Source organism: Melozone crissalis, unplaced genomic scaffold (assembly GCF_028551555.1).
Source record: "Melozone crissalis strain CALT ecotype California unplaced genomic scaffold, PUWL_Pcris_2 ptg000013l_1, whole genome shotgun sequence".
Classification (NCBI taxonomy): domain Eukaryota; kingdom Metazoa; phylum Chordata; class Aves; order Passeriformes; family Passerellidae; genus Melozone; species Melozone crissalis.
In genome coordinates, this window is record NW_026535791.1 from 35408288 (window position 1) to 35431254 (window position 22967).

Below are 22967 nucleotides of genomic sequence, written 5' to 3' on the forward strand. Positions count from 1 at the left end.
CTTGATGAACTATCTAACAAGCACATTTTTTATTTCAGTAATAATTGTCTCGGTTTTTCTGCACTGATAATAAGGGAGTTTTATAGCTTTATGGATTGGTATTAGGGGAATGGTGTAGCCCTTCAACCCTGAGCTGCCAATGGAGATGTGGAATATTACCAACCCTGCGGCAGTCTGAAGGGACAATCCCCCAGCTATGTGCAGAGCCTCCCAGCAGTTGCTGGATCACTGCATGGCTGGACTCAGTGGAATCTGTGATCCGAGTACACAAGGAGGCCAAATGGCTCTTGCAGAAATGAATGTCCTTTCCCAAAAGCCTAAGCACCAGTGTCTTGAGCACATTTCTTCTTAGGAAAATAAGTGTGTTCATTCTGCCCATTTTTGAAAATTATTTTTAAGTAGGCTCTCAGTTTTGTTTGTAGACTCCATAAAAAATGCGGTGCATCTGATGTGTATTTTCCCTGGGTTTCAGCAAGAGGAACTCCTTCCCTACCAGCCCACCTGCAAGAATACAAAGTGTAGTCAGAAAGAGACAAAATATTTTGTGATTCCCAGCTAGTTTTGCAGGAGCAGTTACGTAAGTATCCTTCCCAGCTGCTTTTCAAACAGGAAAAAAAAAAAGGCATTTGAGAATGCTTCTGTTATTTAACCACAGTACCAGAGAGCTACCTAAGGACGCAATAACATAAAGATAGGTGCATTCCCCTCACCCACCAAAATATGCAGGGTTTATTAAACTGAAGTTGCTGTAAAACTTGAACTAGCAGGGGAAGGGGGCAGGCCTGTCTTTTGGGGGCGTGGGAGCCTCCCTGCCCTTGCAGGCTGCAGCCAGCTGTGCCCTGCAACCTGTGTTGTTTTGCGCGTAGGTGTGCAGGGAGTTCCAGCGGGGGAACTGTGCGCGTGGAGAGACTGATTGCCGCTTTGCGCATCCGGCAGACAGCACAATGATTGACACAAATGACAACACCGTAACCGTGTGTATGGATTACATAAAAGGTCGTTGCATGAGGGAGAAATGCAAGTATTTTCACCCTCCTGCACATTTGCAGGCCAAAATCAAAGCGGCGCAACACCAAGCCAACCAGGCTGCAGTGGCAGCCCAGGCAGCTGCGGCAGCTGCGACTGTGATGGTAAGTGCTGGCATGTATGGCTGCCTTTTTTTGATGCCTATTTTGCTGCAATTTAATGCTGTTTGCTTATACTTTCTTTTCTCTTTTGCCTCTTTTTTTTTTTTTTTTTTGGTGAAAGATAAGAATTTATAAAATTATTACTATTGCTTGATGGGAGGAAGCACTTTCTTTTCTTTATGCCCTTGTTTTAATGCTGTATTTCTATTCAAGACAGTGAAGCAAATGACACTCTATACCACTTCTGTTCTCTGCCTTAATTATATGTAAATTTGCCCCTAGTATTTCCAAACAGAAACAAAACTGATAAGCTTCAGTGTTCCCAGGAAAACAGGGACACATATGCTGTTTTAGCTCTTTGATGGCAGATATACATGTGGAAATTTGGAAGAAAAGCAAAGAGGGAGTGTTTGCTTCAGAGATCAGTAGTAGAACAGAAACCTGTATTGAGATCAGCACAGTCTGCCTTAGAAACGAGACAACCAGCCAGCCACCTTGGTCTCACTGTGCTGGCAGTGTAGAAAAACCAGGACACTCATCTGATGTACCATTAGTGCCTGCCTGAGGATGAGAAAGAACTGCCCTCTGTGGATCTACAGCTATCCCCAATGACTAAAAAGTGTTGCCTGTATATTTTTGAACTTTGGTTAGACACATTTCATGCCTAGAGACCTCTTGCCTCTCCTGCTATTATGGGCCAGTTACTTGAATCATGAGGTTTTAAAGTAGTAAACTGTAATGGGAATCATTAGGAAAGAAACATTGTGGCGACAGTCAGAAGAAAAGAGAGTGATCATAAATCTGATTTATTTTCAGATATTTTAACCTCTTACTTAAAACTCTTCAGACAAGACAGCCCACCTCTTCACCAGGATTGGATTCCTCTTACAGTTGCTACCAGGAAAGTTGATGAGTTTGCAGCAGTATTAATAAAGTTAAATAAATGGAACATCCAGGATCTGACTTGAGAGACAAAGCTGCTGGCAGCAAATCAAAGAGTCATTGTCCTCATTGCTGTCAGTGGACGAATAATTAAGCAGATGTGGTTTGTGGACTTGTGGGCAGTGCATACAATAGTTATAGACAATACAGTTATTCTCTGGTTTAAAGGCCTACAAGAAACACAGTACAGTACAGTACATAACTACCCCAAGCTATTGTATTTAACACATTAGAAAAGACCAGACTTTTTTGAGGGACAAAGGGTAAGTTATGCAAGAAAGTAAACTGTCATACAGAAGAATATTTCTTAAGTTTCAATATTCTTTCTCTAATAGCATCACAGCCTTTGTTTCAAATTGGATGATTTTTAGTTAAAGTTTCCTGTGCTTGCAGAAATTGAATACCATCTGGAAATTAAAGCAGAGAAGATTGGGTTTTTATTCTGATTAGCTTCTGTTGTGCAATATTTATTGTTCATTTAGAGAATGTAATATTTCTAGGCACTATACTAAATAAGAAAGGAGAGAGATGAGTGGATTAATTTTTTTTGCGCTTTGGTAATGGTTGCAGATATATATCCTGGGGTTTTAAATAAGGCTTAATTAGAGTTGCATTAGCCTCAAAGCAAGATGAAACACAGAATTGAAATGTTATCAGTCTAATATCACAGGAGAAAGCAACAGGGACCTGTAATTCAGGATAACATTTTGCAGAGAAATATGTACAAAATATTCCAGCCTGTTTCCCTTGCTTAAGCAGGGGAGCTAGAGGAGATTGCCCAGGATGTGCCTGTTTGGTTTACTAATGTCTTTAAGGATGGAAACTCCATAACTTGAAAGCCTGTTCCATACTTCCAGTAAAAAGAAATGGTGTTGTTTTTTGGGGGGTTTTTTTGGTTTTGTTTTTTTTTTTGATCTTACATTTAAATGGAATTTCTTTTATTTAAATTAGTTTCCATTGCCTCTTCTCCTGTCCCTGGGCACCACTGGCTCCATCTTTACCCTGGAATCAGGTATTTGTGTACACTGATGAGATTCCCCTGTATCTTCTCCAGGCTGAATCCAGTCCCCTTCATCATGTTTCAGGTCCTTTATGGGAGTGTTTCCTAGCACACCTGTATCTTTCTTGTACTGGGGTGCCCAGACCTGGACAGAGGGCTCCATGTGTGGCCTCACCAGGGGAGGTAGAAGAATCACCTCCCTCCACCTGTTGGTGATACTCTTCCCAATGTAGCCCAGCATTCCATTGGCTGCCTTTGCTTTTGAGGACACATTGCTGGCTTGGTGTCCACCAGGACCTTGAGGGTCTTTTCTGCCAAGTCTTTGTGGCCTCCAGCAAGTACTGGTGCCTCGTGATGTTCCTCTCCAGGTACAGGTCTTGATATTTGTCTTTGTTGGACTTTGTGAAGTTCCTCTGTGCCCATTTCTCCAGACTTCCTAGGCCCTCTGAGCAGCAGCAAGTCTATCTTGTGTATCAACCACTCCTCCAAGTTTCAAACCACTGGTTACTGGCCTCCAGCTGGGCTCTGTGTTGCTGGTCACATCCCTTTGAACCTGGCATGTGAGACAATTGTCAGTCCCCCTCCCTGTTTACCATTTAGCCCATGATAAATAAATCTGTCTGTGAGGATGAAATGGTGTTGAAATCCTTTCTGAAATCAAGAGAAACAACATCCCTTGCTCTCCCTTCACCACCCTGCCAGTCTCATCATAGAAGGATGTCAGGCTGGTTAAGCACAATTTCCCTGTCATAAATCTATGGTGACTACTTCCCATCATTGTCTTGGTTTTCAAGTGTTTGCAAATGGTTTTCAGGAGGATTTGCTCAATTGCTTTCCCAGGGACTGAGGTGAGGCTGGCCAACCTGCCAGTCCTCAGACCTCCCTTCCTACCCTTTTTGAAGATAGGAGTGTCATTTACTTTCTTGCAGTCTTTTGGAATTTCCCTCAGTCACAGGAACTTTTCAAAGATAAGTGAGAGTAACCTTGCAGTGACATTGGCCACCTCCCTCAGCACCCAGGGTGCATTCTGTTAGTTCCTATGGCTCTGTGTGCATACAGCTTGTTTAAATGTTCCCTAACCTGATCCTCCTCCCCCAAGGGAAAATCTTTTTCACTTCAGACTTTCCCACTGGTCTCCCACAGGCCTGAAAGCCAGTCATGCCAGTAAAGACTGAGATGGTAAGGACTTTCCTAACCTCAGCCTTCTCCATGTCCTGTCACCAGGTTGCCTGCCCCACTGAGCAGTGGAAACACATTTTCTCTAGTCTTCCTTTTGTTGCTCAGAAGCCCTTCTGGTTGTCTGTCACATCTCTTGCCAGATTCAGCTCCAGGTGATCTTTGACTCTCCTAACATATCCCTGCATGTTCAGACTGTGTCCCTGTTCCTCCTGAGCCATCTGTCCCTGCTCCCACCTCTTGTGGGCTTTCCTTCTTTCATTTGAGTTCAATCAGGAGTTCCTGGCCTCATGGAGGCCACTGCTGTGTGGATCTTGTTTGTATTCCAGGAGACATTATAGCATACCAATGTGCTGTATGGCAGGCAAATACTATGCCTTGGATGTTTGATCATTTTTAATATTATCTTTATTTCCTTTTTGTATCCTCTTCCTTTCCATCCTGTAGCTATTGATTAGTTGGTTGTTAGTTATGTAGATCAAATGTTGAGAAGGAGATAATCTGATGGAACAAAAAGAGACAAAGGAGGTGTTACTATCAGGATGAAATAAAAGAAAATATTAATGTAGGAGAGCAAAATGAGCAGTTTGAAAGCTTGAAAAGAATGGCAGACTACATGGAAGCAAGGTTGATGAGTATGTTTAGAACAGACCAAGCCTTTGGGTTGGGAAGACTAAGACTGAACTTGCTGGGGAATATGAGGGAAAAGCCAGAAGAAGGCTTCAAAGTAGGGAGGTGATGTTAAGAAGAGCATGGAAAAAAATTCGAGAAAGGCAATAGTAAACAGAGAGATCATAAGTTAACAAGTGAGATTAGATAATGGATAAGAAAGGTAATTAACTGAAACACTTTACTCTTGGTGAAGCTGATTTGAACTGTGCACTTCATCATCACATAGAGCTGAGTTCAGTTGCACTGCGTCACCTCCGTGTGGATTTCCCTCTGTGGTGGAGGCAGAGCAGCTCTGAGGCTGTGCCCAGGCAGTGCAGTGATGTCCTCTGCAGTGGTACCTGCTCAGTGTCCGGTTTAGACAAAGTCTGTGCAGATCCCCACTTCAGACTAGGAGTTTCTTGGTGTTTCTTGTTGTGTCTGGGTCCTGGGCCCAGAGAGATGAGCAAATCCCGTAGATCAGGGTATGTAATCCAGAAGAGTGCTAAAGAAGAGATGAGGAGGGCATTGACAAGATTCATGCTACATAGACAGGTACAAGGAATAAGTAAAATTTTGAGGACTGCCCTGCAGAATACCCTGTTGGCAGCTGATAAACTTATGACCACAAGGTGTTTGCAGGCATTTTGTGCCTTGTCCTCTTCCTCCACCTCAACTTTTGTTCCCTGTTTCCACATACTGATTTCAAGGTAGACAAAATCTGCATATTCTGAAAAGAGCTAAATATCAGCCTGTGCTTAAGAATCAAAAGTAAAAATTTCAATTTCTAAGTAAATTTCTCTTTCCTTTCTAAAGGTTTGTAAGAAGTATTTACACTATAAAACTTGAAAGTAATTTTTATATGAGGAATTTTTTTACAGAATGCTGTCATATCAGCCATAATTTTGAATTTACTATAAAAGAATACTTTACTATACAATACTATACATAAATGTATATGCCTGTGTACTATGCCTAAATACTTTCTTTTGAAAAATTAATAATGCTGGACTAGTATCATAACTCATATGTTAATGTTAGCTTATGAACTGGGAGCCTAATTTTAATCCATGCTCCTGAAGCTAGTACTGAAGGTTGTAGCAAAATTTAGAAAGTATGTTTTCAATTCTGAAAGACTTTTTTCCCTCTGAATGTAATGTGGTAAGTTACAAGATTAAAAAAATCTACAAAAATGACCCAGCTGTAGGAGCAAAGAAAAGGAATTAATGATAAGTTAGTGTAACTGGACATCCTCTGCACTGTGTTTTGTATTGGTGAATAAGAACCACTCTCATTTTGACCATTGAATGTTTCTCTTCTCTAAATTAAAAGACAATCAATCACCTTGATATTAATAGTATTTGTAATGCACTATAACTTTCACTAGTGTTTTGTATTTGAAAATGTAACCTCCAAAATCAATTTTCCCACTTCAAAATGTGACCGAACTGACTTATCAGGAATTCCAATAGGTGTATCCTTAAAACTTTCTGCATCTCTGTGAAGTGTTTATATGATGCTTAATAGTGTCTGCAAGCTGCTGTTTTACTCAACTTTCCTGAATTTCAAACATCTATATTTTACTCTCTTATATGCTTTTAACTAAGGTATAGTAGATGCATTTTTGCTTCGGTACTAATTCAAAATGTAATATTCATTTCTTTAGAAGACATTTTTGTTGTTGTGCATGCCTAGTGTTTTGTATGTTGTATATTGCATTCAGAATATTTTTTTCCTTCTCACCTATCCACAAATGCAATGCCGTTCCCATGACGCACCTCTGCTTGCTGTTTACCTGTATGTTAATTCGCTTGACTCCCATTGGCCCACTGCCATCATGTGCTCGCTGCCTGTTATTAAAAGACTCAGTCGACTGCCAAAGCAATGAAGCGACCTCTCGAAGCAACTGTAGACCTGGTACTTTGACCTTTCACCTTTTGCTTTGCATGTAGCTTTTTTTAATTTTATTTCGGTTTATTATAATTTTTTTTTTGGTTTTTTTTTCCTTCAGAGAAGCAACTAATGAAATTTGTATCGCTTTACTTTTCAAACATCAACCGGAAATGATTTCACATACTCATTAATTTACCGGAAGCTCTATTTATCCATCTCATTCTCATACGTAATAGACCGCAGACGATTTAGTTTGGTTCCTAACACAGTTTCATCTTTTTTAAATCTCTCATGAAAAGTCAAATTGAGATAAAACTGCTTTTGTAATTGAAAATGCATTACGTAATCCATTAATCTGTATAATAATAGGAAACGATATTTAAATTTAAAAATAAAAGAAAATACTTGGCAATGAAACACAAGTGGTTTTTTCTCCCTGTACTATTTGAAAACCTACTTAAAGGCAATGCCATTTTCGTTGCTTTAAAGCAAACATTTCTTTTCAGTAGTTGTGCTGCTGCAGTTCTAGGTGAATAGTACCATGCTTTTGCTACCAATAACAAAATTTCACTCATTTTACATTGCTGTGCTTTGAGTTAATATGCATGGCGAGGCATCCTTAGCCGCTTTAAAAATTACTAAGTTTTTATATTTATGTATATGTTACGGACAAGGTCTTAAAAATGGAGCCATTTTAACTAACTTTCTTATTTACAGGCCTTTCCTCCTGGTGTTCTTCACCCTTTACCAAAGAGACAAGCACTTGAAAAAAGCAATGGTGCCAGTGCCGTTTTCAATCCCAGTGTCTTGCACTATCAACAGGCTCTTGCCAATGCTCAGTTGCAGCAACATGCAGCGTTTATCCCGACAGGTATGTTGTATCCACATTGAAGCAGTTTAGTGTCCCTGAGGTAGCCTCTGTGTCAGGCACTTGCACTTAACAGAAGGTTTTGTTATGCTCCCTTCTCCACTTGAGGTGAAGCCTGCACAGATGATTGCACATTATTTTAATTCCTCTTGCAAAGGACAAGAATTCAAGCAGAAATTTCAACATGCTGTTAAGATGCTTTTTTGCTCATTCATAGCCTTGCTCATCGTTCTCCGGAGTTTGCCCCTTTTTGCCTACTGTAAATTGGCTGGATTTTGACTCGTATCTGTTCCCACTAACAAAACTGCTGGGAAAAGCATCATGCTTCAGAGATGCCACAGCATCCTCCTGCTCCCTCAGCTGCTGTCTCGCAGCCATGGGGATTTCCCCAGCCCCACACGAGCCTGAGAATGGGAACACCAGCCATAAACTTCCAGTCAATACCTGCGTGGAAGCACTGGCAAACAACATCACTCCCCACAGCTGCACTTAAGGGTTTTCAGGCATCAGATGCATTTTCGTGGTTTTGGAGCGCCACCAGAACTTTTCCTAGCATTTGTGGCTCGTAGCTGGGGTTATAATTCTTGAAAGAGATGATCTGAAGATGAGTGAATGTAATTTGCATTTCAGTGCTCGGAGCTCTGTGAAAATCAGAGCATTCAGAGATGGCTTGACCTGCACCCTGTCTGGTAGCAGGGCAAGAGAAGGGGTGTGCTGGGTGCTCGTGTAAGCAGTTACAACACAACCCTCTAAATTGTGTCAGTCACCCCCACTCCAACTTCCCAAAGGAGATTTTGCCTCCTAAGGAATTCTGTGATTTCATTCGTAATTAACAAATTACATATTTTAGTGTCAGGGTGTTCTCGAGTGTGAACTTCAGAATAGTTTAAAACTATGTGTTTACAAATGTGCTTGACTTTTCAGCAATGTTATTTTAGTTTATAGAAATAATGTCGGTTAAACAAGGAATGAGAGGCAGCACATGATGATTTCCCAATCTATCAGCATTCCCATATGTTTTTAAAGATAAAAAACAAACACAGATGGCTTTGACTTCATGGAATTTTTCTATAAGGCCTCAGTAACAACCTTGGAGCCTGCCCCCATATTTGTAATAGTAAGTAAAAGCATAGCCTTATTTTTAGCACATTGGTGCACCAGAATATGTGTGGCAGAAAACACACTGACATTTATGGGAGTGTTTGAAAAAAAATAAATAAATGGTGAGACTGCCTATTTGGACATGAATGAAAGACTGCCCTGTGCTTGAAGAACATACAGAAATGTCCACAAATTTATTTTACATTGAAACTATGAGAATTTGTAGCACGATAGGTATTTTTTCTTCCTAATCACTCCCCTTCCAGGCTTATTGCTCTTATTTGCAATTGACAAGGACTTCAAATTAACTAGAATATATAGAAAATACAGTAGTTTAAACCATTTTCAGTGAGAAACCATATGGATATTTTCCAGACTTTTGGAATGTTCATGCTTCCTTAAGTAGCTCATTTTTTGTACTTTTTATTGTCCATCCCTCTTTCCAGCTAACTGTTGTAATTCTAGTTTTAGCTGACCAGTTTGTGGTGGTAGGAAGGGTAGATCTTGAAACCAACCATAAGGACCAGGTTGTTGTCAATTCCCAGCAAAGTGCATGAAAAGAAAGAAGAAACAGTGTATAAAATACCAGATGGAGACCAAGCCACAGAGTAGAAAACCTTTCTTAAAGTGATGACAATCCTGCTCTTTTCAAACACCATCAGCTCCAAGGAAGGATATTAAAGAGTGGAGTGGGGTATGGGAGGAGTTCAGGAAAGAGAACACCCTCTATAAGAATGGATGTCATGAGCTTTCCATTAAAGATGATACATCTGATATTCCCACATTTCCTGGGAAGGTTGGATTTGGTGGGTGTAAGGACTGTCATGCAACCCACATCTGAGGAGCAATGCATGACATTATCTGTTGGATTTTAAATGATTATGTGATATTTTCTAAACTGGTATAATTTTCAAATGTGTTCCTTGTGTGTGTGTGCGTGTGTGTTAAATTTTAAAGACAAGTTTTGCTGCTGGAATATATATAAAACTTAATTGTTTTATATAACTTCTCTGCTTTATTAACCACTGGCTCCCCTAATAAAAAGTGTGGGGCTTGACTTAGCATGGCTTACCTCCGAAGTTCTGCACTTTGTTTGTTTTACATCAGTTTGATTGCTTTGTCACCTTCTCCTTATTGTTCGGTGAATGATCTTAAAAACAGCAGATCTTTTCTCTCTTCCCATTGCTGTTTGTTAGTGTTTCTATAGCCTCTAGAGGAGGAACTTTGTGTATTCTCTGGGGACTGTTCTTGGGTAAGGTCATTCATAGTCACACGAGTCCATACGGGGCTGCAGTAGTAATTCAGCAGGAATACAGGAAGCATATTCGACTCTGTGTCAAATATGCACTGCCTTGCACCAGTCTCCTTACCTGCTTGCCTTCACCAGCTTGCTGTATGCACTGTGCTGGAAATAGGCTGATCTCTTTCTTTCATTTGGCCTTTCCAGAAAGGTTAAAGGTGGACTAGGTACCAAAAGTAAACTGCATGGCAGGTGAGCAGTCATCCCACAGCATCTCTGAGGTGCACCAGGAGCCTTCTGCTGGAATGTTCCACGCTTTGAGGTGTTTAGCTTGGGACTTGTCAAAGTACTGTTTTCTTTGTGTTAAGAATGGGTAGGGTAACATCAAACACAAATTTGGCAAAACCCCTGCAGTAGAATATTGTCTTAATTCCACTTTCTTTTCCTGCCACATGTCAAAAAATTGGTGAATGTTGATTGCACAACATTGAGCTGTCTGAATTATGCAATGAGCTCTAAAAGTCCCAAATACTGTGGTCTTGAACCACTGATGTGTTCATAAACAAAAACCTGTTGCTGCAAAAGCACTAAGTGAAAGGATAACATCAATAACTAAAAAAGTTTATGAAGTATCTTGAATATGTACAGAAACTTGCCAAAACCCACATAGTATATGCAGGAGTTTAGTAAGAACACAATCACCTCTTTGTGTTTAAGCAAAACTGTGAATGACCTTACAGTTTCATTTAACTAACTTACTTCTCTGTGGTTATGCTTGAATCTCACTTTGAATGTTAACTCTAAACAGCTAACCTGTTTCTTCCCTTTATCCACTTTTTTCACCTATCATTGCATGACACGCAGGGTCAGTTTTGTGCATGACACCCGCTACCAGTATTGGTAGGTTCCAAATTTCTTTATTGATCTCTTTTTTTTATACCGTATATGATGTATATTAACTTGTTTCAAAAATTCTAGGCGAGATTTAGCCACTGACTAGAATTAAAGGTTTGCTTGTCCTTCTGGTTGACTTTGCAGAGTGTTTAGATTTGTAGATGAAAGCTGCAGTTTAGACATGATATCACCTGCTATAACAACTACACTGCAAAAGCATAATACCATGAATTCCAGTCGGCTTTTCAGTTTTCAAAGTTTTATTTCTCTTTATATTTTATATTGTCTAGTACTATAAAATCATAAAATACTGGAAAAAGCCAGCAAATTTCATCAGTGTTTTAAAGTTTCATAGTGGTGTGCCTATTTCTCCTTTGCTGTGTGTTAGAAAGTTTTATCAGCGTTTCCCAGAAATGCCTACTTTGATGCACAGAGGTTCTGTTGAAACTTGTGATCTGAATCTCACTCCTTCTTTAAATATAATTGCAACCTGAAATTAACATTTTGGGCATGCAAAGTGGAAGTCCAATGCCACAGCCTCTGGGACAGAAAAGTAATCTTTCTTCTATTGCCCTATCCAGCAATTTTATTTCTGGGTTTTGGGCCTACTCACATAAACAGTTAAAATATCAAGTCTTTAAAGCATCAAATTAATAATTCTCCTGTGAAGATGCTGATTAAAATTCATTCTTAAAATGAGCAAAAGCAGTGTCTTTCACAAAATCGATCTTGCTTTTTTAGATCAAACAAAGTAGTATATGTATCAGGCTAATTATTATCATCCCTCTCCTGATTTTTGCCTCAAGCAGATGGTAATTTAACTCTGATAAAGTCAAACAGTTATGCAGTGCTAGTAGGAAAAAAACACATAAATTGGATTATAAAGAAAGACGGCGAGTATCTAGCTTACTTCAAAATGAAGATACATGAAAATAATTCATTTTTAATTGTGTTTAAAAATGAAAATGAACATTTAACAGTTTTCTTCCCAGTATAAACCACTGGGTATTTTTTAGTAGGATTTTATTTTGAGTGCATTATAGCTGTACTGAGGGAAAACAAATTACACATGTAACAATCCACAGGTAATGGGCTATTTTGGTAAAGGCCTCATTTGCACAAGTAATCTTCTTCTTAGAGACAGCACTTGCATTTTCAGTGGTCCTCACTCTTTTTTTTCTGGGAATCGCCGATTGTGTTGACAACCTTCCTTTAATTGTACTTGTAATAAGCTATTTTCCCTTTTTTTTTATTTCTCCGCCACGCTTTCTCGCTTTGCACTGTGATTGCATGCCATCTGCCGGTTTAACCCATGACGATGGCTTGCCGCTCTTGATATTCACCATGCCAAAAATACCACTTCTCTTACCATAATGCTGCACCCTCCTGTTCATTGCTTCCATGGTTCCCCTCCTGAAAGTACCCATGATGCACAACGCTACGGCCGCCACTGTCTCTGCAGCAACAACTCCTGCAACAAGTGTTCCCTTCGCCGCAACAGCCACAGCAAATCAGGTTTGCTCCTTTTAAAGCTTTCTTTCACAAGATCCTGAACTCTAAATGAGTGCTGAGATTTTTATTTTATTTTTTTTAAACAAAAAAAATTCTCACAGAGAATTTTTTTTTTTATTTCTGTGTTTACCCCATCAAATTTTACTTTTATTTTTAAATCGTTTATAGCAAGTGTTTGTGGGACAGGTTGCACTTATTTAGAGTTAACATTTGTTGCAAATAATGATGTAGCTGTGTTTTGTGTTGCGATGTTTGTACCTAATTATTGTGTAATTAACCCAGCTGGAGTTAGAATCACCGTAGCACTGGACTACTTACAAAAGTCTATTATTAACTCCTAAGTTCAAAGGGAAGATCATCACAGGTTTCAAACATTCAGGTGTGTTAATGTAGCTATCTCCATGATGTGTGGAAGTGACTAATTTGTAAGCATGGAAGCTGTCAAAAAATCACAAGCAGGACAAGGCAGCTGGAAAAAAATGTGAATGTTTTGTGTAAATACTAGTGATCAAAACAGCAATGAGCATATTTATGACTATGCCTGCTTTATATTTGAAAGTGTATCTTTAACCTGGGAATTACATTTCCCTAAGGAAGAACGCTGATAAAAAGAATCCCAAGGATTATTGTCTGAGGTAGGCTGGGAAAGACGATACTTTCTCCTCTTCTTCTGCAGTTTACTTTAATGGCAGTTTTCATTTTGGCTGGGTTCTGTAGGACCTAACTCCCAGGGAAGACATATCTATTGCAGCCCTGGGTGTGTAGCTTTGACTCCTCTGTTGGAGTGGTTCCCACCCTGATGTGCCAAGAGAGGAGTTTGCGCAGCTGTTGGATCACTCTGGCTTTTCTCTCACTCTGGAACCATGCTCAGGCACTTCCACCTGAGATGTGTTCCCCTCAGGTTCTGAGAGGTCAGATGGAAAAGCAAACAAGCAGATTTGCTCAGAAGAAACCAAAGGGCTATGTCCCCATCATCTTTCCTTGTGTTGCTCCTGGACATTGACAAGCTGTCGCAGACCCAGTAGAAATGCTGTCCTGTTGGTTCCTTCCCCTCCACTTACCAAGGACTCAGAAAGAAATATGTGAAAATGTTTTGCTTAATAATGATATACTAACAGGTTTATTTTTTTTTTACTGGCATTTCCAAAACTGTTGAGGTATCTCATGGAAAAATAGAACTTGCTGCAAGAGTTTATTTTTAATAATTTAGGAAAAATATACTACCTCTGAAATACATCCTACTTTCTTAAAGAAATACAAACCAGTCCATTTTCTTTGGGTTTTTTTAAGGTTCGTTTGCCAACATTGTGATATTTTTGCTTCTAGCATTTTCATCAAAAGAGGATTGTTGTTTTGTGCTTACTTTTCTGAGAGCTAGCTTGTGAAAAATGCTGGGGTTAGGGATGAAAGTGCAGCAGGCAAAATGTGCATTACACAGTTCTTCCCAGAAGGGTGTCTACAGTAGAAAATTGTTTGGTGGTATCCAGTGTAGTTTTATGATCTCAAAGTGGTGACAGAGGGACTTGAAGATGCAAAGGGGCTAAGAGAAAATGGGATGGTTTGGGGAGAGGTTGAGCCAGGGACCCTCTCCAGCCCAGGAGTGCAGCTGGGGCAGCTCCACCACCTGCACCCCTGAGTGCAGAGGGGCTGACTGGGGCTGAAGGCAGAATAAGAACATGGATGCCTACAAAAGGACCAGTAGGCAGGTGGGTTTTTTTAAGTTAATGGGAGCACTTTCATGCAAGTAACTAGTGCCCCTGAGAAGACAAAGGTGTGCCTTAATGCTCTTCCTCATCCATCAGGATGGCAGGCAGAGTCCCTTCTTTCCCACTGCAGATTTTGTTTGCATTGGAGGATTATAGCATTTTAAATTTAACAGTAATTGTAGAAAGTGTCTGTATTTATCTAGTTGCATATGTGTGTGTGTGTATACATACAATTCCATGCTGAAATTAATGCATGGTTTAACAGGAGGATGGGTTTTCACTTGTTTAAATTTCAGCCATTTGTAAGTTTGGCATCTAGATCATCTGCTTTTCTGGAAGTCTATGTTAGGACAGGGAAAGTTGTCCTGGAGAGTCTTGTCTCTGTCCCTTGCCTGTAGAATGAGTGTAGGTGTGCTACCAAAGCTCTGCACCACTCCACATGGAGGAGATTAGTCCCACCTCAGGAGCTTATTGGTTTCTGTAGCTTGTGCAATCACAGTCTTCTTTTTTCTCTCTCCTCTCTTTGTTTTAGTCATTTTAAGTCTTTAAAAGCTACTGTTAAAAAACCATGTATTTCAAAGTAGAGAAAGCAGTAGGATTTAATTCTTCTTTATAAGAGACAAAACTCCAAGTTTTCTGTTTATTTATAACATCCTAAGATTGGAGACAAAGCTACAATGCTGGGAAAGCCCCACGGTAACTCTGTGGCTCAAATTCTCAGTATTTCTTTAGCCCAAGAAACATAGAAGGAGCAGGTTATTAACTTGGTAATTAGCATGACTTTGTTCATGGTCATAGCATTCTTTGTGTCCTGTTGTATGGGTTTAAACTCTCCTGAGTATTTCAGAAAAGGACTTTTTTATTCCCAACCAGATAAAATTTCCTTTTCTAGTCTGTACCACGCTGCTTTACATATCTGTGAGGTACAGTTTCCTCTTTCCAGTGTCTCTACCATAGGTTTTTTTACAACCTGCAGCCTTCAGCTTGTTCCATTTCATCTCCCACAGCTTCTTCTCAATTCTGGGCATGAAAAGAAAGTTTCAGCAGGGCTTAATAATTTATCTTAATATCATTTGGTTTAGTATTCTGACCTGGGGAAAGATTGCGGGTCTTCCTGGGACTGAGTGTGATCATCCTAGTGTCTTTGAAGCACAAGTGGAAGGGAAAAGTCAACATCCCAAAAGTTATGGAGTCTCAACTGATGGCTAATAAAACACGGTAACTCTGTTGGGTCCAGTAAATTATTTAGTATGTGCTGTCAGTGTCTGTTTAGAAAAAATAAGTCACTGTGTCTCATGTCTTCTGTATATCCTTTCTTTCAGAAAATGACATGAGTAAGAGCTCAAAATACACCTGCACTGGCACACACTGTCAGTGATGCCTGGCCAGCAGCTCTGGGCATTGTGTGTTCAATGTGTAGCACGATGCACGTGAGAAGATTGTGTAGACTTAAAGGCTGGATGTACTGTGTACATCTGTGCAGGGTGACACCAGTTAAGAACATATGGAAAATTTGGCATCCCTTGCTTTTTCTGACTTACAAAAGCTAGGTTTTAAAAATAATTTTCTTGCAGTGTAGTTCAGAGGGGAAGAGAATTGCTTTGGTGCAATGCAATGCAAACAGGATGCTGCAAAATGCCCCACTTACTGCAGCTGCCAGGCTGTGGTGAGAGGGGATGGATGGGAGGGGACTTCAGCTTTCCAGTGAAAGCTAGCTGGAAAGGTACATGTCCAAGAGCATGACTGGTCAGAGGTAAAAGGCCCTTCCCCTTTTCTTTTTTCTGCTCTTCACAATTGCTCCAGCCATTCCTGCCAGGATGTGGCTTGAAGCCTCAGCTGCTTAACCCCAGTTCAGCAGCAGATGCTTGATGAACTTTCAGTTCAGTTGTTTGGAGATGCTGACAGCGTTTTCTTGGAGCAAAGTTTGAAACTGAGTGAAATGATGGCGAGAAGCAGCGTTAGGATGTGAATACAGAGGTTTGGTCCTGGCTCCCTCTAGTGCATGCATGTGGACAGAGATACAGAGTATGTCCTGCTTAAAATATTAATACAGTCTTTGTGTGTAAATATGTACTTCAGAGATCTTTAACAAAGCTTTTGTTACTCCTTCAGCTAGTGGGCTAGCAATACTCAAGCAAGCAAGGAAACTGTTACCTGCTGAGCTTCACTCACAGGTAGAGTCACAGAATCATTTAGCTTGGAAAAAACCTCTAAGATCATTGAGTTCAGCTGTTAACCCAGGATTGCCAAGTTCACCACTAAACCATGCCCCTAAGTGCAGCAGTCTTTTAAAAACCTCCAGGGATGGTGACTGCTTTGGGCACAGTTTCAGTGCTTGACAACCCCTTCCATGAAGAAATGTTGCCTAATATCCAATCTAAACATCCCCTGGTACAGCTTGAGGTGGTTTTCTCTCATCCTATCATTTGTTACTTGGGAGAAAAGACCAATCCTCACCTTGGTACCACCTCCTTTCAGGAGGTTGTAGAGGTGAAGAGCAATATTTACTGACTGTTTTTTAGGCTTAGAATGTACAGTGCTGCAATTTCAGGATGATATAAAAGTCATAGATCTTAAAGAAAATTATTTTGGAAGTTTTTTTTCTCTTCTTGTTTGCTGTTTACTTTAGGAGAAAATACAGGATTAGAAACTTGGGGAAAGATTAGATAGAGCCTATTTGGAGATAAGGATGTTTCTATTAAGGGAAATGTAGTCAAATGTGACTTCCTCCACCCTGCACACCAAAGGTAATTTAACAGAGGATGGTTTATCCTGACATTATTTGAGAGAGATGTTATTCTGACTTTTGGGGCTGAAGTTCAGTTTTAAGTAATGGCAAACAACTCCTTGTGGGGGCTTTAAATTTCTAAATTAGAAAGCCTCACTGCTGTTCCATTTATATCTATTTATCTTGGTGAGTCCTACAAGGATTAGAAGGTTAGAACTCAGCCCAAAATTAAGACACTTAAGTGTTGGTGTCTAAGTATGGGTGTCTACATGCAAGATACAAGTTTAAGGACCCATTTTAGACTGTGAAGTTTATCAGCCCAGTCAGATGAAATCTGGAGAGTAGCCTGGTTTGTCCTTCAAAAGTCTCACAAGGCTTGGTTCAGTTGCCTAAACACGTCTCTGGTGATGTTTGAGATTGTCCCAAGATAACCTTGGAAGTCTGCGTTGCCCAAGACATTTTCACAAGCTTGGCAGATGCAACACAGGACCTACAGACAAATTTGCACACCTACTTCTGAACTGAACTGCAGTGGGATGACAGGTAGGAGACATTAGCCCTTAGCCCAAGTGGTATCAATCCCTGGTGAGCACATGAAGGGATCTCCAGGCTGTGCTGGTTTACTGACTGGGTTGTGTCACCTCAGTGAGGGTGGCAGGGGGGTTAAGACACCAGCATTTATGTGTCCTAATCTGTGTCCTCAGGTTCAGTGAGTGTTTCCATAGCTCCTGGTTATTAGAGGACAAATACCAAATTCCAAGCAATGTGAGTCTTGCTCACATCACATCAGTTCAGAACAATTCATGGCTTTATTTTTTGTACCAATGAAAATGGGCAGAGACTGATAGTATAAAAATAGCATAATAGAGAATGCTGCTCAAAGATGTTATTTCGTGACATTATTCTACTGGTTATATGACCTTTTATCAAGAAGGAAATAGTAAAAAGCATATCCAAAAGAAAAATGAAATACTTAGAGCCTGTGTCTAAAAGGAAATAAAAGATCAACAGGCTGTCTCATGCTAAGGCTTGTGATTATCTGGCACAGCTGCTTTAAATTATGCATCAGCATTTGCACTGAATTAGGTGGCAATTATGCAGATATTAATTATGAAATCATTCAGTAGCCCTCAGTTCTGTCAAAATCTGTTAGAATACAATGAAGCAAAAATAAAAATAGTTATGTTTTGAGTGTCGCAAACAAAAGGACAATGAAAATATTTGCCCCAGTATTCAAAACCTAGTTAACATAGTGTAAAATATAAACATGCCAAGTTTTTGGGATTTGGGATACTATGTGTGGTGGCTTTGTCAGGAGGTAGCAGAGCTGGGACATGCAGCAACAGAGCACCTGTCCTTGCCAAGGTGCCTGCAAAGGCAGCAGCACTCCAAGGGAGGCAGGTTCTTCTCAGACCAGAATGTCTGAGGGGGCACTGACTCGAGGTGATCTCCCCTTCTGCACAAAGCAGACATGCCAGATGCTCCCTTGTGCAAATATTCCTTGGTGTCCCCCAGCAGGGCTTCCTCTCCATTGCTCTGTAACCCAGGAGGCTGTCTGGCAGGGCAGAGAGCTGCCCATAGCACTGCTGACAAGGCTTTTACTGCCTCACGTTCCCTTTCTTCCTCATGGAAACCTGAAAAGTAGCAATATGCTGAGAAAATGAATTGAAAAATCTGGTAAATAGTAGGAAATGGACTATTTTTGTTGTTTAAAAGCAAGCTTTTGAGAAAGAAGGTGGGAAGCTGAAACAAATGTTATTTACATCCTTAGTGCCAGCATACAAGTACATTATAAATAAGACCCTATGCAAAATTCATAGAAAACCTTTAATTGCAGTTTCTGAGGGAATGAGGGAACAGGTAGGAAAGCACTTCTTCTGGGAATAATGAGTATCTAAATCATTTTAGTTTTGTTTTAGTTTTTTTTCTGACTGAAAGTTTTGGTTTAAAAATTCCACAAAGTTCCAAGTTAAATGCTCCAATAGAAAATTCCATTCCAACAACAGAAAGAGTGATTTGAATCTGACTTGGAAAAGTCCAGAAAAGGAGACAGAGGAACAAGTTCCATCCTCAGACACATTATCAGAGGGAATACTTTCAGGGAGCCAGCTCAGAGGAGAACAGTGCTGGGCATCTAGCGAGCCCACCTAAGGATTGACCATCTTGCTTTGTACCTGCACCAGGCTGGAAAAACAAACCTAAGTGACCCTTGAATCATTTCCCTCGAGAAGATATTTAAATAGCAATAGCTTATCACAGTAGGAAGGGCAAACTTAAACTGCTTGCTGCTTCTTCCGTGCTAGACACACAAGAATCACAAACCTCATCTCACTCAAGTTCTTTCGTCTGACACAGGTAAGTAGCTGGGTCTCACAGACTCAAGAAGTGAGAGTTTCCAATATTAAAGCCCACAGCAAAACTTGAACAGTGTCAAGAAAGCATCTTTTGAACTGCCTTGAAGCAACTGATGGTACAAAATAAGTGGCAAAACTATTTTCTAAGGCAGGAGAGAAGCAAAACTAAAATATTACCCTGGAAAACGTAATGGAACTCTATTTTAGTTTCATGCAAACTTTACTGAGTCTTTGTTTTAATAATTTATTTTGGCCTCTTAACATAGCATGTTGTTTCTTTGTAGATTATAAAAAGTTCCAGCAGGCTTGTATATGGAACTTTAGATTGCATGTCCATATACAAGAAGCCAGTGGGGAAGGAATGGAAAAATCTCAGCTCTGTTTTGGGTTTTTTTTAGAAATTCTCCCATCATACCCCTCTCCCCTGTATAGGACTAAAACCTGACTTCCTCTGGTATCCTGCTAGATGGCAGTGTCACACAACATCAGCAGTAAGCAAAGGCTTCATTCTTTTATATAACAAAAACCAAAACAGATTTCCCTTCCCTGTTACAGAAATGTAAAGAAAAAATGTTGATGTTTGATATGATAATCTCTTTTTATGTTCTTGCATTCAATTATTCAACAACTGGTATTTTGACAAGTGGAGTAAAAGCCTTTTGGGGCATATATTTATTATTTAAACATAGAAAATTATTTCTGAGGTCCACCGATTTTGTAGGCATTTGGGGGGAAATTAGTTTGTTTCGTGGTTTATACACACAGCTCCATGTGAGTCTGGGTTTTTCCATCATAAAATTTTAACAACACAAAGCAGTGTGGAGCTCCAGATGTACTTGTCTGGGATCCTGCCCTTTAAAATAATTGCATCTGGACATCTCTAGGTGCTCCAAGTACTTTCCCTTGAATTAAGCAAAGATCATATTTTTATCTTGGGGTATGATTTATTGCCTACTAGAAATGCCAGTCTTTGGCTTTGAGTGTGCAGGAGGCTGCACTGGAAACATCTATATATCTGGTTTTGTTGATTGTATCTGTTGTGACTTTCAGCTGGATACAAAACTTTGCTGAGTTGCCTGACTTCATTTTTGGTGCAATATTACCTGCCATGGCACACACTGGTATGCATGGCTGTTTATGTGAGAGTAATCAGATAAGAAGAAAATTAAGGAAGTGGTAAGTAGTCAAAAGTCAGGAAGTTAAGGCTTCCTCAGAGAAGTTATGAGTATAGTGAGTTTTGTAAAACCGATTCAAGGTCTTATGAGTAACCTTGATCAACATAAATTTGGCCCTTTTCTGTGTTCAAGTTTAGTTCTGGATGTTGTCTCTTGCTCTCAGAAGGGAGTCTGAACTGGAGTGCCAGGTTTTGGGAGAGGAGGGGTTTCAGAGTGGTGATAACTGCAGACATGCCAGCTGTGCTCTGTTTGCAGTGGTGCCTTTGCCTGAAAAGGATGCTGTATGTGTATTGGCAGCCTCATGTTGCATAGTGTGGGCATGCTTGGTGTCTAAAAGGAAAGTGCAAAGCGGGTTTTGTTAAAAAAAAGGCTAAGTGAGGATGTTGGGGTGGAGAAGTAACACCCCTGCAAGAGAAATATGGGCACTTCCACAGATAATGCACAACTTGTGCTTGGCTTTCACTCATTTGTGCTCTCAGTTTCTCTGGGCAAGCCTATTCTGGTAGTTTCTAAAATTCAAGAAGAGGAGGAAAATTACCTAAAAGTAGGAAATGAAAAATACAGATTATTGCAGTAGCTTGGACCTGCTGGGAGGTAAAATTGAGTGGCTATCCAAAACAGTCACTGCATGGGTGCTCCTAAAATACTACAGCAGTGGTTTTCTCACTTCTATATAGTCTGTCTGCTGCCTCTGCAATGAGTTAAAAATAGATTTTGGTAGAATATATTAGCGAATGTTATGATCAATTTTTAGCACTGCATTATTTATTACTTTAAAGAAGAATAAATAAAGCCAGATTGCTTTCATTTCTAAACCAAGTAATCCTCTGTTTCTCCAGAGTGAGTAAATACTTATTAAGTTGAACTTAAATATTGTACATTATTACTTGAGTAAATACCTATTGAAGCTCATAAGCAAGCTAAGGAGTTGGCAGCACAAGTGGCTTTGGTCTCTTCTCTCAGGACCTTGTGACAATTAAAAGAGAAAAATGGTGCTGGCTGAGACCTTGAACCCTTTGGGATTCCATAATTGCCTTGAAATTTTTTTTTTAGTTCATCATGAAGAGCCGGATTCAGACAAGGTCTTTGTCAGCTTTATGACACTCTGATGGCCAACAGCTTGTGCCTGATGGAATGAAAATGTGCAAGCAGATGTGTCCACTTCAGCATGGACATCTGACCCTCAGCCATTTCCAGAGGCATGTCATTAACATATGGGACAGGCAAAACTGGGCACACTCAAATTTAGGAAAGAGAAGTGAGGATGGCACAGGGCACCAGAATTACCATGTGAGGGAATGGGCTATGAGAAAGCCAAGGAAATAGGACCTCCATCCCTCAGGAAACACCTGATGCCCCCATATTAGACCCTGTATGGGCACGCAGCCATCTGTGGCCCAGACATCTCACTGGCTGTGTACAAATCAGAGGTCATCTTATTGATGAGCAAAGTAGACAAATATATTGGGGCTGAACTGGATTAATGGAAAAGCAGTAAGAGAAAATCCTCCTTCAGCCCTGGATTGAAGAGAGGACCATGGTTAGCGAATAAAACAAAGCACATATCCATTAAATGATAATATGCTGGAAATGAGAACAAGGCTTCAGGGGAGAAGGAGTAGCAAAGGAAAAGTCCAGGCTGCATTTAATGCAAGCAAGAGTTGGAGCTGGCTCAGCTGTCAGTGGTTGAGACAGGGACAAAACCTATTCCATGGGACAGTGTTGGTGTGACCCCTGGTGTGGGCAAATAAAATGTTTGGGATGGTGCTCCATGGAGGTGCTGCTGCAGAATTTCTGGGGAAAAGGAGGGGGAAAAGTCCATCTGTAAGGCTATGTAAAAATTAAATAAGACCAGGCATAACTGATACAATAGGGATCACTTTCAGTAAGTGTCTGAGCATTTACTCATCTTTCTCCACTACTAATTAAAAAAAAAAAAGAAAAGAAAAAAAATAAAAGTTGTGTATTTTGAAGAAAAGGAACAAGACAAATACCACAAGAGAACATTCTAAGAGAAAATGAAAAATTAAGACATGGAGGCATTTCCCAAAGGCATGGGGAAATAGAAATAGTCTTGGGTTCCTTGTCATAAGGAAGAAATACTTGGTGTTGCTTTTATTTTTAGAAAGAGGGAAAAGTTATGAGACAGCCTGATATGAGCCGGCTGTCTGAAAATATCTGTCATTTTTAATGTATACCCCAGCTATATCTGACCAGTCTGCTACTCGTGTGAAAAACATGCAAACAGAAAATGTCACTGTGGAAGGGTTCATCTATCCTGACCCAGGTGTTCAGAAGTTAAATACCTTGGTGCGAACTGTTCACCACAGACTCATTTGGTGGAGGGCAAAAAAGCATCATGAGTTGATAATCTGTCTCATGCTAAAATAAGTTGCCTGAGGTAGCCTAGGAAGATGTAAAATGGGTGACTGGCTGAGGCATTCGTGTCTGAAATGCTCTGAGATAAATCCTGTTTACAAGAAGCTCCTGTTACTACACTGCTTTCAAAATGGAAGGCTGGGCAGACCAGAATGTTTGCTATGTCTGAGTTAATTTTTGGAGGGGTAAGTGCTTTGTAGTGTAAAGATCAAATACAGTCTTAA

At 40.1% G+C, this 22967-nt stretch overlaps 1 protein-coding gene across 9 annotated transcripts in view; it reads left to right on the forward strand.

Annotated features, from left to right (window-relative positions):
* The window catches only part of MBNL2 (muscleblind like splicing regulator 2), a 106812-nt gene that overhangs the window by 76153 nt on the left and 7692 nt on the right, over positions 1-22967 (forward strand). For 4 of the 9 annotated variants that reach the window (XM_054272222.1, XM_054272221.1, XM_054272220.1 and 1 more), the window contains exons 5-9: positions 867-1130; positions 6757-6810; positions 7504-7657; positions 10860-10895; positions 12310-12404. In XM_054272222.1, the coding sequence (XP_054128197.1) occupies positions 867-1130; positions 6757-6810; positions 7504-7657; positions 10860-10895; positions 12310-12404 (603 nt within the window). The remainder of the gene's footprint in view (positions 1-866; positions 1131-6756; positions 6811-7503; positions 7658-10859; positions 10896-12309; positions 12405-22967) is intronic. The other 5 variants (XM_054272225.1, XM_054272226.1, XM_054272224.1 and 2 more) reach the window with 5 other exon arrangements.